This window comes from Callorhinchus milii, unplaced genomic scaffold, assembly GCF_018977255.1.
Source record: "Callorhinchus milii isolate IMCB2004 unplaced genomic scaffold, IMCB_Cmil_1.0 Scaffold1, whole genome shotgun sequence".
Lineage (NCBI taxonomy): Eukaryota > Metazoa > Chordata > Chondrichthyes > Chimaeriformes > Callorhinchidae > Callorhinchus > Callorhinchus milii.
In genome coordinates this window covers 8,301,871-8,317,363 of record NW_024704742.1, presented here as the reverse complement: position 1 = coordinate 8,317,363, position 15,493 = coordinate 8,301,871, and the positions used below count along the sequence as shown (strand labels likewise).

At 48.4% G+C, this 15,493-nt stretch overlaps 2 protein-coding genes across 4 annotated transcripts in view; both read left to right on the top strand.

Annotated features, from left to right (window-relative positions):
* The first annotated feature begins 1,224 nt into the window (after positions 1–1,224).
* Positions 1,225–6,978, top strand: atg12 (ATG12 autophagy related 12 homolog (S. cerevisiae)). The gene is made up of 4 exons (XM_007885239.2): positions 1,225–1,381; positions 3,884–4,020; positions 4,296–4,358; positions 6,309–6,978. Exons 1-4 carry the CDS (start codon positions 1,225–1,227, stop codon positions 6,366–6,368), a joined length of 417 nt encoding a protein of 138 aa, XP_007883430.2. The 3' UTR covers positions 6,369–6,978.
* A 3,636-nt stretch (positions 6,979–10,614) lies between these two features.
* The window catches only part of LOC103191114 (disintegrin and metalloproteinase domain-containing protein 12), a 52,498-nt gene continuing 47,619 nt past the window's right edge, over positions 10,615–15,493 (top strand). For 2 of the 3 annotated variants that reach the window (XM_042339710.1, XM_042339705.1), the window contains exons 1-4: positions 10,615–10,867; positions 11,516–11,619; positions 12,809–12,885; positions 13,388–13,466. In XM_042339710.1, coding sequence (XP_042195644.1) covers positions 10,705–10,867; positions 11,516–11,619; positions 12,809–12,885; positions 13,388–13,466 — 423 coding nt within the window. In that variant the 5' untranslated portion in view covers positions 10,615–10,704. Of the gene's footprint in view, positions 10,868–10,991; positions 11,020–11,515; positions 11,620–12,808; positions 12,886–13,387; positions 13,467–15,493 lie in introns of those variants that run through there. The other variant, XM_042339715.1, reaches the window with a different exon arrangement.

Below are 15,493 nucleotides of genomic sequence, written 5' to 3'. Positions count from 1 at the left end.
ATTGAAAGCACCAAAAGGGTGTACACACACACACACACACACGCTCTGCTCACACACTTGTACAAGGTTTGGATGGAGACGCCAATGGTGGTGTAATAATCTCTCTCCCCCCCACCCCTCCCCCCTCCTCTCTCCCCTCCCCCCACTCCCCTCTCTCCCTCCCCCCACTCCCCTCCTCCTCCCTCCCCCCACTCCTCCTCTCTCCCCACCCCTCCCACTCCCTTCCTCTCTCCCCTCCTCTCCCACTCCCCTCCTCTTTCTCCTCTCCCACTCCTCTCTCCCCTCCCCCCCCCACCCCTCTCTCCCTCCCCCCCACTCCCCTCCTCTCTCCCCTCCCCCCACTCCCCTCCTCTCTCCCCCCCCCCACTCCCCCTTTCCCCCACCCCCTCCCACTTCCCTTCCTCTCTCCCTCCCTCTCCCACCCCCTCCGTTCTCTCTCCACTCCTCTCTCCCCTCCCCCCCACTCCCCCTCCTCTCTCCCCTCCCCCCTCACTCCCTCCTCTCTCCCCTCCCCCACTCCCCCCTCCTCTCTCCCCCCATCCCCTCCTCTCTCCCACTCCCCCTCCTCTCTCCCCTCCTCCCCCACTCCCCCTCCTCTCCCACCCACTTCCCTTCCTCTCTCCCCTCCCTCTCCCACTCCCCCTCCTTTCTCCTCTCCCCTCCCCCTCTCCCCCCCACTTCCCTTCCTCTTTCCCCTCCTCTCCCACCCCCCTCCTCTCTCCCTCCCCCCACTCCCCCTCCTCTCTCCCCTCCCCCCCACTCCCCTCCTCTCTCCCCTCCCCCACTCCCCCTCCTCTCTGCTCTCCCTCCCCCTCCTCTCTCCCCTCCCCCACTCCCCTCCTCTCTCCCCTCCCCCCCACTCCCCTCCTCTCTCCCCCCCTCCCCTCCTCTCTCCCTCCCCCCACTCCCCCTCCTCTCTGCTCTCCCCTCCCCTCCTCTCTCCCCCCCCCCCACTCCCCTCCTCTCTCCCCCCCCTCCTCTCTCCCTCCCCCCTCCCCCCTCTCCCACCCTCCTCCTCTCCCCTCCCCCCCACTCCCCCTCCTCTCTCCCCTCCCCCCCACTCCCCCCCTCCCCCCTCTCCCCCCCACTCCTCCTCCTCTCCCCCCACTCCCCTCCTCCACTCCTCCTCCCTCCCTCCCCCCACTCCCCCTCCTCTCCCCCCCCACTCCCCCTCCTCTCTCTGACACGCTCGATGGTGACGTCACTGCCGTTTCCGGTGTATAAATGGCGGACGTGGAGAGTGAAGGCGTCTCGGCCCCGGCCTCCCCCCCGGCCCCGGCCCCGGCCTCCCCCCCGGGCACCGGCAGCTCAGCCCCGGACCCCCCCCCGGGCACCGGCAGCTCAGCCCCGGGAGATGCTGACGGGGACATGAAGAAAAAAAGTGAGGAAAAGCCATTGCGGCTTCATCAGCAACTGATCATATACCGTCACCACGTCAGTCACTGTCAGTCACTGTGTGTCACTGTGTGTGTGTCAGTCACTGTCTGTCACTGTGTGTGTGTCAGTCACTGTGTGTGTGTCAGTCACTGTGTGTGTGTCAGTCACTGTGTGTGTGTCAGTCACTGTGTGTGTGTCAGTCACTGTGTGTGTGTCTCACTGTGTGTGTCAGTCACTGTGTGTGTGTCAGTCACTGTGTGTGTGTCTCACTGTGTGTGTCAGTCACTGTGTGTGTGTCAGTCACTGTGTGTGTCAGTCACTGTCAGTCACTGTGTCAGTCACTGTCTTTCAATCCTCTTTGGACACTGGGGGTTTGCAAGGGAACTGGAAGGTTGCAAATGTTACTCTTTTGTACAAAAAGGGGCAGAAGGATAAATAATAAAGTACAGCTGACACAGATTTGTTAAACGCAAATCATGTTTAACAAACCTGATAAGAGTTTTTTGATGAAGTAACGGAGAGGATGGATGAAGGTGGTTCAGTTGATGTAGTTTATATGATTTTCAAAAGGCATCTGATAAAGTGCCTCATAAGAGATTTGTAAACAAACTAGAAACCCACGGTATGAAAGGAACAGTGACTGCATGGATACAGAACTGGCTGGGAGACAGAAACAGGGTGGTAGTGAACGGTTGTTTTTCTGACAGAGGGAAGTGTGCAGTGGTGTTACCCAGGGGTCGGCACTGCTGTTTTTGATCTATATAAATCACCTGGACGTGAGTTTTGGGAAGACAATTTCCGAGTTTGCAGATGATACTAAGCTAGGAGTAGTAAATGGTGAGATGGTAGCAGACTGTAAGAGGACATAGACAGACTGGTAAAATGGGCAGATACATTGCAGATGAAGTTTAATGTGGAGAAATGCAAAGTGATGTATTTTGGGAGGAAGAATAAGGAGAGGCAATATAAGCTGATGGTACAATCTTAAAGGGGGTGAAGGAACAGAGAGACCTGAGGGTTCATATAAGTAAATCTTTGAAGGTGGCAGGACAGGTAGATAAAGCTGTTAAAAAAGCATACGGGGTATGATGAACCTTTATAAAACACTGGTTAGGCCTCAGCTCGATACTGTGTTCAGTTCTGGGCCCCACACTTTAGGAAGGATGTCAAGACATTGGAGAGGGTGCAAAGGAGATTGACCAGGATGGTACCAGGAATGAGGGATTTCAGTTATCAGGAGAGGATAGAGAAGCCGGGATTATTCTCCTTGGAGCAGAGGAGGGTAAGAGGAGATTTAATTGAAATTTTCAAAATTATGAGGGGATTCGAAAGGATGAACAAGGAGAAACTATTTCCACTGGCGGGTGGGTTGGCAACCCGAGGACACCGATTTAAAATAGTTGTTAAAACAAACAAGGGAGGTGAGGAGAAATGTTTTCACACAGAGTTGTTTGGATCTGGAATGCATTGCTTGAAAGGCTGGTGGAAGTCGATTTGATAACTTCTAAGAGAGAAGTAGATAATTATTTGGGAAGGACAAGTTTGCAGGGCTATGGGGAGGGAGTGGGGGATTGGGATTGAATTGGATAGCTCTTTTCAAAGCCGTCTCTTTTCAGACACGATGGGCCGAATGGTCTCCTTTTGTGCTGTAAAATTCTATGATTCTATGATAAGTTTGTGTGTCTGTGTCTCAGTATCACTGTGTGTCTGTGTGTCAGTATAAGTGTGTGTCTGTCTCAGTATCACTGTATGTCTGTGTGTCAGTATCACTGTCTGTCTGTGTGTCAGTATCACTGTCTGTCTGTGTGTCAGTATCACTTGTGTGTCTGTGTGTCAGTATCACTGTGAGGCCATGTGTCTAAGAAACGATAATAATTCTTGCATTTGATACAGTGCCTTATCACATCTTCCAAGACGTCAAAGCACTTCACAGAATATACTGTAAAGTGAATTGACAATATTTTGTGGGTTAAACATGGCAGCCAATTGCACAGCAGTGTCCCACAAACAGTCGTGGATTGAAGTGACCAAATTATTCTTTATTTTTTGAAGGGGCTATAACCCTGGGAAAAGCGATCCATCAATCGACTAACAACCAGGTTCCTACTTACTGCTAGGTAAACAGAGGCGGATGGAGTACAGAAACTTGCCTAAAGTTTTGCCCTGCCCGAGAGTCAAACCCAGGTCCTTCCACTTGGGAGGCGAGTGCTCTAACCCCTAAGCTACAGGAGTCCAGTATCAATGTATGTGTTACTGTGTCTGTGATCAGTATGTATGACTGTGTCTCATTGGTATGTGTCCCTTTGCGTGTTACTGTGTGTGTGAGACTGTATCTTGTTGTGTATGTCAGTGTGACAGTTTGTTTATGTGTAAAACTGTGTCTCAGTGTGGGTGGGACTTCCTCTCGATTATGTAATTTGTTGTTGCATGCTTGTGTCTCACTGTATGTGTGTATGTGCGCACATGTATGTCTCTCACATGTTGTCTCTCTCCTCCCCAAACACAGTTGACGTGTTATTGAAGGCTGTGGGTGACACACCAATTATGAAGCAAAAGAAATGGACGGTGGAGCGATCACGAACAATCCAGGCGCTCAGTCTGTTCATCAAGAAATTTCTCAAAGCAGAACCTGCAGAGCAGCTGGTAAGGTGGCAGCAACAGTGTGTGTGGGGGTGGGTGGGGGCGTGGGTGAGTAGGCATGGGTGGGGGAAGAGTGTGGAGGTGGGTGGGTGAGTGTGCCTGGGAGAGTGTGTGGGTAGGGTGTGTGGGTGGGTGGGTGTATGTGGGAGTGAGTGTGGGTGGGGCGAGTGTGTGGATGGATTGGTGAGGGTGTGGGTGGGTGGGGGTGAGTGTGTGTGTGGGTGGCGGTGAATTATACAGATTATCGTGACTAAAGCCCAACTATTTTCTGTCTTCAGTTCATCTACGTCAATCAATCGTTTGCTCCCTCTCCGGAACAGGATGTGGGAACCCTGTACCAGGTGAGTGAGTCATTGGGAATAACTACTGTTCATTGTGATTGTTCTGTACTGGAGGAACACTGAATTGTGGCTTTCTGTAGTGTGGTGGTTAGAGCACTCGCCTCACAAGCGAGAGGACTCGTATTCGATTCCCAGCAGGGCGAAATGTTGGGCAATTTTCCTTACTCCATACGCCTGTTTACTTACCAGTAAATAGGATCCTGGTTCTTAGTCGATTGGCGGATCGCTTTTCCGGGGTAATAATCTCTTCAAAAATACAATAAAATGAAACAACTAATATTCATAGAATTATACAGCACAGAAGGAGGCCGTTCGGTCCATCGTGTCTGTGGCGGCTCTTTGAAAAGAGCTTCCAAATCAATTCCACTCCCCACTCTCTCTCCATAGCCCTGCAAACTTGTCCTCCCCAAATAATTATCTCTTATTATTATAGAACTTATAGAACTTATTATTATTATTATATCACTCTAAAGTTATTATAGAATCGACTTCCATCACCCTTTTAGGCAATGCATTCCAGATCAACTCGCTGCGTGAAAACATTTCTCCTCACCTCCCCTCTGTTTCTTTTAACAACTATTTTAAATCAATGTCCTCACGTTACCGACCCACCCGCCAGTGGAAATAGTTTCTCCTTGTTCATCCTATCAAATCCCTTCATAATTTTGAAAATTTCTATTAAATCTCCTTTTTACCTTCTCTGCTCCAAGGAGAATATCCTAGCTTCTCTCGCCTCTCCTAACAACTGAAGTCCCTCATTCCTGGTACCCTCCTTTGCACCCTCTCCAATGCCTTGACATCCTTCCTAAAGTGTGGCGCCCAGAACTGAACACAGTCTCTAGCTGAGGCCTAACCAGTGTTCATCATATACAAATGTAATTTTGTTGTTGTTGCATGGTCACTCAATCCCTGAATGTTTGCGGGACAATGCTGTGAGCAATTGGCCACTGTGTTTCATCCAAAAAATACAGTCAATTCACTTTATAGTATATTGTGTGAAGCATTTGAGATGCCTTGAAGACGTGATAAGGCACTATATCAAATGCAGGAATTATTATTACGGAGTTGCTGTCTTTCAGGTGAGCAGATCTGCACCTGCTCATGTTGGCATTCCTGCGACATTGTGGGAAAGAGATGAGAATTTTTCCCAGTGTGTGGGAAGCAATCCCCCAGATAACTTGGTTATTCAATGCATGCCTCTTTGAAGGGGACATTGTTGTGTGCAAAATTGCTGTAACGTTTGCCTAGTGATGCAATTACTACACAACAGTAACTCTCCCCAATGCTCTTTGAAACATTTTCATGTTGAAATAAAATGCAGGACTTCTTCTTATTGTAATATAATGTGCTTGGGTTTCGGATTTGTCTGTGTGATGTTAGGCCTCAGCTGGAGTATTGTGTCCAAATCTGGGCACCACACTTCAGAAAGGACCTTGGAGAGGGTGCAGAGAAGATTTTCAAGAATGATACCAGAGATGAGGGACTACACTTGTATGGAGAGACTAGAGAAGATTGGATTATTCTCCTTAAAGCAGAGAAGGTTAAGAGGAAATTTAATAAAGGTGTTCACAATCATGGGGGTTTTGATAGAGTAGATCGAGAGGAACTGTTTCCTCCGGCCAGTGGGTCAGTAACCAGGGCACATAGATTGAAGATAATATGACAAAAGAACCAGAGGGGAGATGAGGAGATATACTTTTATCCAGAGAGTTGTTACGGTCTGGAATGCACTACCTGAAAGGGTGGTGCAAGCAGAATCGATAATAGCTTTCAAAAGGGAATTTGAAAATGAAAAATTTGCAGAGCTTTGGAGTAAAAGGGGGAGTCTGGGACTAGTTGGATAGCTCTTCCAAAGAGCCGGCCCAGGCACAGTGGGCAAATGGCCTCTTTCTGTACTGTAAAATTCTATGAGTCTGATGTTGGAAGCTCTAACCTCGTTCTCTCTCCCAGTGTTTCGGAAGCGATGGAAAGCTGGTGTTACATTACTGCAAGTCACAGGCGTGGGGCTGACCATCCTGCAATTCAAGGCTGAGCAAAACCAAGGACTCTTCAACAGAACTCTTGCTAAAGATGAAACCTCTCACTTGCAGCATCGTTCTCTTCAGTTTCTCATACTGTCAGGCTCAGTATCTCCTCCCAGACAGCGCACTGTTGGGTCTGACTTCACCTCTACTGATGAATGTCCAGTTCCCTCTCGGCCAGCTCACGGTGTCTGCTTGTATCTGTACTGATGTTTCTCCAAGTCCCTCTCACTCTGCGTAACTCCATCCACCAGTCAGACTGCATCCATACCCAATACTCAGTCACACAGAGTGGGATGTACCAGGTGCAGCACAAAGCCACACAAAGTTAGTGGAACCCTGGTGTGTTGGTTATTAACCTCAGCCAGGTAGGAGCCTTAGTTTGCCTTGGTTTTGGGCAGGATGGAAAATCAGTTAGAGTCCCACATTGGATAATTGTCCACTGCCTCCCCCTCCCCAACATGGCTCAAGGATTCTGTGAGCTGGTTTAGTCAGATTGACCCCTGTTTCTGATCTGAACACAACATGCCCTGAATGTGGGGAAAGACGGCAAAACCTTAGGCAAGTTTCCTAACTCCACATACCTCTATTCACCTAGCAAAGTAGGAATCCAGTTGTTAGTTGATTGGCAGATCACTTTTCCTGGGGTAATAATCCCTTCAAAAAAATTAAAAAGAAAAATAATAATTTGGTCACTCAATCCACAACTGTGTGACACTGCTATGCGCAGTTGGCTGCCGCATTTGCCCACAAAATATACAGTCAGTTCACTTTACAGTATATTCTGTGAAGCACTTTGAGACGTCTCGAAGAGATGATAAGGCGCTATATCAAATGCAAGGATTATATATTTTAAGATGAGCTTCAACTCACCACAATCCCATCACTTGCTTGGAGTTTGGAGGCTGAAATAAAGGTTATATGTAACCCTGACAATTATTAGTGCCCACAGTGAATTTTTTTTATGGTTAAAAGGGGCATCAATCCTAATTGTTGATTCTTATCGGTACCTTATGGTCGTGGTGGATACCAACTTCAGCCTGGACACTGCCACAAAGTGGCAACAAGAACAAACACGTCACTAACCAACATGACCTTCCCAACTCTTCCCTTCACAAGCTGACCGGAGGGAAGTGTGCAGTGGTGTCCCCCAGGGTCAGCTGTTTTTGATCTATATAAATGAACTCCACTTGGGTATAGGAAGTACAATTTCCAAGTTTGCAGATGATACTATGTTAGGAAAAGTAGTAAACAGTGAGGAGGATAGTAACAGACTGTAAGAGGACATAGACAGACTGGTAAAATGGGCAGATATATTGCAGATGAAGTTTAATGTGGAGAAATGCAAAGTGATGTATTTGGGGAGGAAGAATGAGGAGAGGCAATATAAGCTGATGGTACAATCTTAAAGGGGAAGGAACAGTGAGACCTGGGATTCATATAAGTAAATCTTTGAAGGTGGCAGGACAGGTAGATAAAGCTGTTAAAGGAGCATACGGGATATGGTTGAACCTTTATAAAACACTGGTTAGGCCTCAGCTCGAGACTGTGTTCAGTTCTGGGCCCCACACTTTAGGAAGGATGTCAAGACATTGGAGAGGGTGTAAAGGAGATTGACCAGGATGGTACCAGGAATGAGGGATTTCAGTTATCAGGAGAGGCTGGAGAAGCTGGGATTATTCTCCTTGGAGCAGAGGAGGTTAAGAGGAGACTTAATAGAAGTTTTCAAAATTATGAGGGGATTTGATGGGGTGAGCAAGGAGAAACTATTTCCATTGGTGGCTGCATCGGTAACCCGAGGACATGGATTTAAAATAGTTGTTAAAAGAAACGGAAGTGAGGCGAAATTTTTTCACACAGTGATGTGTTCGGATCTGGAATGCTTTGCTGGAAAGGGTGGTGGAAGCCGATTGGGATAACACTTTTAAGAGAGAAGTAGATAATTATTTGGGGAGGACAAGTTTGCAGGTCTATGGGGAGAGCGCGGGGGAGTGGGATTGATTTGGAAGCTCTTTTCAAAGACACGAGTGGCCGAATGGCCTCCTTCTGTGCAGTATAATTCTATGATTCTATGAATCTCCTAGTAGCTTCCCTCACACTTACTGAATTTGTGTGTAACCTAGGCATCAGGTTCGACCCACTGCTGTCCTACTTCCCCACATCTGGACCCTGACCAGGACCACTTATCTCCACCTTCATCACATTGCCAGCCCCCATCATACCTTACCTTTGATGCAGCCGAAACACTCTTCCATGCTTTCATTACTTCCTGCCCCAATGCACTCCTCACTGGTCTGCCAGCACCAAACTTCACATCCTCATCATCTCAGACAACGTGAGAGATTAGGGCAGTCCAGGGCAAATGAGGGGAGAGGGGGCTAATCAAGGGGTAGCGTGGGGGAAGGAAGGTGGGGGTTCCCGAGGTGGTGGGGGAGGGGAGAATGGGCAAATGAGAGGAGACGTGGGTAATCAGAATTGTTTTGTTACCAAGGTCTTGGAACAAGTCGTTGCTTCCTCTCCCGCCACTCCCTTCACAAACCCCGTCAATTGGGTTTCCATGGCTCCCACAGCACAGAAATAGCTTTGATCAAAGTGACAAATGATATTTTATCCATGTTGACCTCTCTGCTGCTTTCGACACCGTCGACCACTCTATCCTCATCCACTGCCTCTCCTCTCACTTCAAACTTCACGGCTCTTGACTGGTTCAGATCGTACCTCTCACATCGCTTCCACTTCATCTCCACAAATGGCTTCTCCTCTAGTCCATGCACCGTCTTGTGCGGCTTTCTTCAGGGCTCTGTCCTTGGTCCCCTCCTCTTCAATATCTCTATGCTCCATCATGGTGACATCATTCGCAGACATAGGGTCAACTTCCACATGTATGTGAATGACACCCAACTGTACCTCTCTGCCACCACCCTTGACTCCAGGACCACTGCTATCCTGACAGAATGTCTGTCAGAACTCAAGTCCTAGATGAGAGCTAACATTCTTCAGTTGAACATCAGTAAGACCGAAGCCCTGCTGATTGGCTCCCGTCAGCGCCTCCTCACCTCAGGCACCGACCACATCACCATCAATGGTTGCACACTCCACCCTGCTAAACCAGTCCGGAACCTTGGGGTCTTGTTTGACCCTCAACTGTCCTTTATTCCCCACATCCGTGCCAATTAGGGTTAGGGTTAGGATTAGAGCTATTCTGCCTTCCCCCATCTCCGCAACATCGCCTGGCTCCACCTCTGTCTCACACCGTAGGCTGCCGAGACCCTCATATATTCATAACATCGAGGCTCGACTATGCAAACTCACTGCTTGTCGGCTTCCCAACTCCTCCCTCCACAGCCCTACAGATCATCCAGAGCTCTGCAGCCCGTGTCCTCTCCCGCACCAGACTCCGGGACCCTATGACCCCCCATCCTCACCCGACTCCACCGGCTTCCCATCACACAGAGGATACAGTTCAAGATCCTGGTCCTCACCTTCAAAGCCCTCCATGATCTTGCTCCCCCCTACCTCTCCGACCTCCTAACCCCCAACCAACCTCTCCGCTCAGTGGGCTCTGGCCCCGCCTCGACCCCCACCACTGGCGGGCGGGCCGTCAGCCACTCTGCCCCCACCCTCTGGAACTCCATCCTGCAGTGCCTCCGCCTCGTCCCCACCCCTTAATAATAATAATAATCCTTGCATTTGATAAAGCGCTTTTCACGTCGAGAGGATGTCCCAAAGCGCTTCACAGAACACACTGTAAAGTGAATTGACTGTATATTTGTGGGTGAACGCGGCAGCCAATTGCGCACAGCAATGTCCCACAAACAGTCGTAGATTGAAAATGACCAATTTATTATTGTTTTGGGTTTTGGAGGGATTATTATTAGATGTGTCTCCTTCGAGCCCCAACAAAAGACCCACCTGACTGTGCCTTCCCTCCCTCACACCCCGACCCTCAGCTCGGGTCCGAAGCTCTGTCTGTCCAGCGCCGTGGGACGTCCTCACAACGTGAAAGACGCTTTACACGTGTAATTGTGTTGTTGCTGTGGGAGAGGGAGAGGGAGAGGGGCTCAGGGAGTGGGAGGGGATCGGCGAGAGGGAGGACAGCGGCTCAGGCCGCCGGACTGTGTGTGGGTGAGGGGGAGGGAGGGAACTGCGCACGCGCTGTGTGGGTGGGGAGGGAACTGCGCACGCGCGGCGTGTGTGCGTGTGGGGGGAACTGCGCGCGCGCGCGATGTGGGGGAGGGACTGCGCACGCGCGGTAGGTCTGTGTGGGTGGGGGAGGCTCTGGCACGAGGCGCGATGACAGTTGGGGCTGAGGCTGAGGCGCCGCCATGTTGGCTTATGGCGTGTTAGTTTTTGTCGCCGTTGTGTGGCCGGGGGTCAGGGCTCCGGGGGCGGGTTTGGGCGGCGCCCTTTGGCCTTCCCCCACCGCCGTCGTCCATCCGGTTTTGGAGACAGACAGCGGCCATTCCACCCGCCACCGGCTCTCAGCGGGTAATCAGCCGCGCACAGCCGACGCCGTGACACGTGACGGGCGCTTCAACCCCATGGGCCGGACCTCACCTGGACCACCGCCACCAACACCAGCCCCTGTGCCCCCCCCCCCACAGCCCACACTGTGTGGGGGAGAAGGGTCTCTGTATGAGGTGTGTTCACAGGCCCAGACTCTTCAGTCAGATATTTGATAGACATCTGTCTTCAGGGCGATGTCTTTACAGGACAGGACCGAGGGGCTGAACTGCCTTATTCTCTATGATTCAACAGACCGCCATCCTGGAGTCCCCTCACTCTCCCCCCCCCCCCCGCAGTGCGAAACGTTAGGCAGGTTTCCTTACACCTCTCATCTCTGGTTCATTAACAGTAAGTAGGAACCTGGTGGTTAGTCAGTTCATAGTAATAATAAGGAGTAATAATCCCTTATTTGGTCACTCAGTCCGCGGCTGTTTGTGGGACGCCGCTGTGCGCGATTGGCTGCCGCATTTTGCCCACAAATATACACTTTGCAGTATATTCTGTGAAGCGCTTTGAGACGTCGAGAAGGCGTGAAAAGCACTGGATCAAATGCGAGGATTATTATTATTATTTATTATTAAAATAATCAGTGGGTTCAGATTGACCTTTTCCTCCTTCCCACACAAACAGGAGATGGTTTCCAGTGGCTCAGAGAACTGCATCGGTATCATGGAGTCATATTCCCATCCATCATAACCAGGAAACAAAAGTGGAGCATGCACCTGTTACAGCAGGTAACAAGTGCACCGTAGAATGAGATTGCAGTTAATGATGCTGTTAAAATCCTAAAAAGATCTGAAGGAAGTTTCCAAGGCAGTGCACAACTATTCCACACCCCCTTGCTGTGAACCTAGCTAATCTGACTATTTAAGATAGTTCAAATCTGAACTAATCCCAAACTCATTGGTATACTGTAATCTAGCCAGAGTGAGGTGATCCTAAAATGCTCAAAATAGCCAGGGGGAGGGTGAAGAAGTGACCTTGAACAGGTGAGCAAATGTAAGGGCAAGAATCTAAATGTTCCATGTCAGTCAGCAGAGAGTCTTGATTATTCAATTAATAATTATTGTTCTATTTTTATACATTGCCTTATCACGTTAAGACATCTCAAAAGATTTTACAGAAAAATATAGTGATCGTGAATTTTTTGGCGAACGCAGCAGCCAGTGTGCAGACAGCAATGTGCCACAACACTTATGAAGTGAATGACAAATTTTATCTCGGTCGTATTTAGGATAGAACAAAGCTTTGAATCCCCTTTCCCTGTCTGGGGAACCACGCCAAAACACTACTCCACATGATGGGTGCTATTTAAATGCAAGTTGTTCTTGTCTTTCCTTCGTACCCGTTATATATTTTTGGCAGGCTCCGCCACTGTTAAGTGCTCTGAGACACTACCCTGCGTGAAAGGCGCTATGTAAGAACAAGTTGTTGTTGTATCATCGTCCTGGCCTTCAAAGCCCTCCATGGCCTTGCTCCTTCCTACCTCTGTGACCTGCTAAAACCATATCAACCTGGCTGTTCTCTCCGCTCAGCAGGATCCAGCCTGCTCCAGGTCTCCTGCCCGGCCCACTCCACCATTGGCGGTCGAGCCTTCAGCTTCTCTGCCCCCACCCGTTCGAACTCCATCCCATTGTCCCTTTGCCTTGCTCCCTACATTGCTTCCTTCAAGGTCTGTCTCAAGAAGCTCCACTTGGACCACGCCTTCGGCCCCCCCTCCTATCCCTGCCCTCCAAAGCCCCCCGATCCCAACCTCCAGCTTGGGTCCAAATCGCTGACTGTCCAGCACCTTGGGATGTCTTCCCGCCATGAACGATGCTGTGTAAATGTAATTTGTTGTTGTTGTATTCTGACTGCACTTGCTTTCCAAGCTTAACTTGTTCTTTTCAGTTCAGTTAATAAAAGTTCCTCTTTGTTGAGTAGAATGGCAGTGCTGGTGAGCTTCTGGTTTCTGTGGAAACAGAAGAAAAGCAGCTAATCCTGGAGCTCAGAAGAAACGAGTGAGTAAAGCTTAATAGCCATTGTCTTCTGTACATGCCTCTACTACTATTACTAATAATAATAATCCTTGCATTTGATATAGCGCCTTATATCTTTGAAACGTCTCAAAGCGCTTCACAGAATATAGTATAAAGAAAATTGACTTTATATCTTGGGGCGAAACGCAGCAGCCATTGCGCAGTGTTTCTAGCAGTAAGTAGGAACCTGCTTATTAGTCGATTGGTGCATTGCTTTTTCATGGATAATAATCCCTAAAAAAAAAAATTTGGTCACTCAATCCATGACTGTTTGTGGAATGCTGCAATTGGCTGCTGTTGTTTCGTTTACACAATACATAGTAAATTCACTTTACAGTATATTCTGTGAAGCGCTTTGAGACGTCCCATGGACGTGATAAGGCAGTATATCAAATGGAAAGATTATTATTATTGTTGAGTTGATTTATTCAAATGTGCTTTCCTTGGTAGTATTTGATTCTTGTTCTTTTCTGTAACTTTACAGAATCCTCATATCAAAAGGCTTTCAAGTGTCGTATTATGATTCAAATGGAACTTTACTGACAGAACAGAGCAGTGACCTGGTGAGAGACAGAATGCTGATTTACGCAGCCTTTTGTGGTTTGTGTTCTCTGCTCACACTCGGGAGAGATTTGAGAGTGCTAGTTTAAAACAATTCTAGAAGCACCAACTATTTTATTCCAGCCTCGATTGCTCTTTAATCATCAGGAAAGGCAGTTCAGGCCAGGATGCTGGAAATTAACAACAAAGTGACATTTACACAGCGCCTTTCAGGTCAGAAGGACGTCCCAAGGCGATGGTCAGTGAAGGTGTTGCACCTGGGCAGGGGTTTGGAAGGTGGCCAAAAACTTGATCAAAGAGGAGGGTCTTGAAGGAGGCAAGAGAGGGGGCGAGGCGGTGTGATTGTGGGAAGGAGTTCCAGAGGGTGGGGGTAGAGAGGCTGAAGGCCCAACCATCAATGGTAGAGCGGGCAGGTCAAGGGACATGAAGCAGGCCAGTGCCCGCCGAGCGGAGAGCAGACCAAGGTTGTTATAGTGGTAATAGGTCGCAGAGATAGGAAGGAACAAGGCAGTGGAGGGCTTTCAAAGTGAGGATTAGGATTTTAAACTCTCCTCTGAGGGTTGGGGAGCCAGCGGAGGATGCTGATAATCAGTTCACGGAGTTTGGTATGGGGGAGGATTGGAGGTGCAGAGTTTCAAGTAATCTTCAGCCTGTGGAAAGAAGAGTTGGGATATCCGTCGAGCAGGGAGTTAGAATGAGGGTCTCGGCATCCTGAGATGAGAGACAGTGGCGGAGCTGGGCATTGTTGCAGACCAGGGGAAGGCAGAACAGATTATGGCAGGGTTTAAAGGATAGTTGTGAGTGGAGCAGAACACCAAGGTTCCGTACTGGCTCGGAGGTGGAGAGTGCAAATATATGGGTTTGATTCCTGGGCAGGCTAAAACCTTAGGCAAGTTTCCTTACTCCACGTGCCTCTGTTTACCTAGCAACAAATAGTTGATTGGCAGATTGCTTTCCTGGGGGGGATGTAATAAATAAATACATTTTAAAAGAAGAAGAATTTAGATACTCATTCCACGACTGTTTCTGCGCAATTGGTTGCCGCATTTCGCCCACAAAATATATACAGTCAATTCATTTTGCAGTGTATTCTGTGAAGCGTTTTGATGGTACAATCTTAAAAGGGGTGAAGAAACAGAGAGACCTGGGGGTTCACATAAGTAAATCTTTGAAGGTGGCAGGATAGGTAGATAAAGCTGTTTTTAAAAAAAAGCATTTGGGATACTAGGCTTTATAAATAAGGGCATAGAATACAGAGGTCAAGAAGTTATGATGAACCTTTATAAAACACTGGTTAGGCCTCAGCTAGAGACTGTGTTCAGTTCTGGGCACCACAATTAGGAAGGATGTCAAGGCATTGAAGAAGGTGCAAAGAAGATTTGCCAGTAAGGTACCAGGAATGAGGGACTTCAGTTATCAGGAGAGGTGAGAGAAGCTAGGATTATTCTCCTTAATAGAAGTTTTCAAAATTATGAAGGAATTCGATAGGGTGAACAAGGAGAAATTATTTCCACTGGCAGGTGTGTCAGTAACCCGAGGACACCGATTTAAAATTGTTGTTTTAAAAAAAACGGGAGGTGAGGAAAAATCTTTTCATTCAGCGAGTTGTTCGGATCTGGAATGCATTACTTGAAAGGGTGGTGGAAGCCGATTAGATAAAATTTTGAAGAGAAAAATAGATAATTATTTGGGGAGAACAAGTTTGCAGGGCTATGGCGAGAGAGCGGGGAGTGGGATTGATTTGGATAGCTCATTTCAAAGAGCCGGCACAGACGATGGGCCGAATGGCCTTCTTCTGTGCTGTATAATTCTATGGTTTTATGGTATGAAATACATGATAAGGCGCTTTATCAAATGCAAGGATTATTATTATTATGAAGCGTTGCCACATGCCCATTGACACCTCAATTACAAGTCACTGTGGAAGCAGCCTGGTGGACAGGTAAAGTAATATTTACTGATAAATTACTTGGTGTCGTGACTTTTTTTCGAGCATAAAGGTAAAGTAACTCTTGGTTAGCTCCAGTAA

What these genes read in the sequence shown, in the direction of transcription:
- atg12 (XM_007885239.2), top strand. Translation starts at nt 1,225, where the DNA reads ATGGCGGACGTGGAGAGTGAAGGCGTCTCGGCCCCGGCCTCCCCCCCG. An exon ending in CGGGGACATGAAGAAAAAAA is followed by an intron (nt 1,382 to 3,883) that starts GTGAGGAAAAGC and finishes CCCCAAACACAG; the next exon opens with TTGACGTGTTATTGAAGGCT. An exon ending in CAGAACCTGCAGAGCAGCTG is followed by an intron (nt 4,021 to 4,295) that starts GTAAGGTGGCAG and finishes TTCTGTCTTCAG; the next exon opens with TTCATCTACGTCAATCAATC.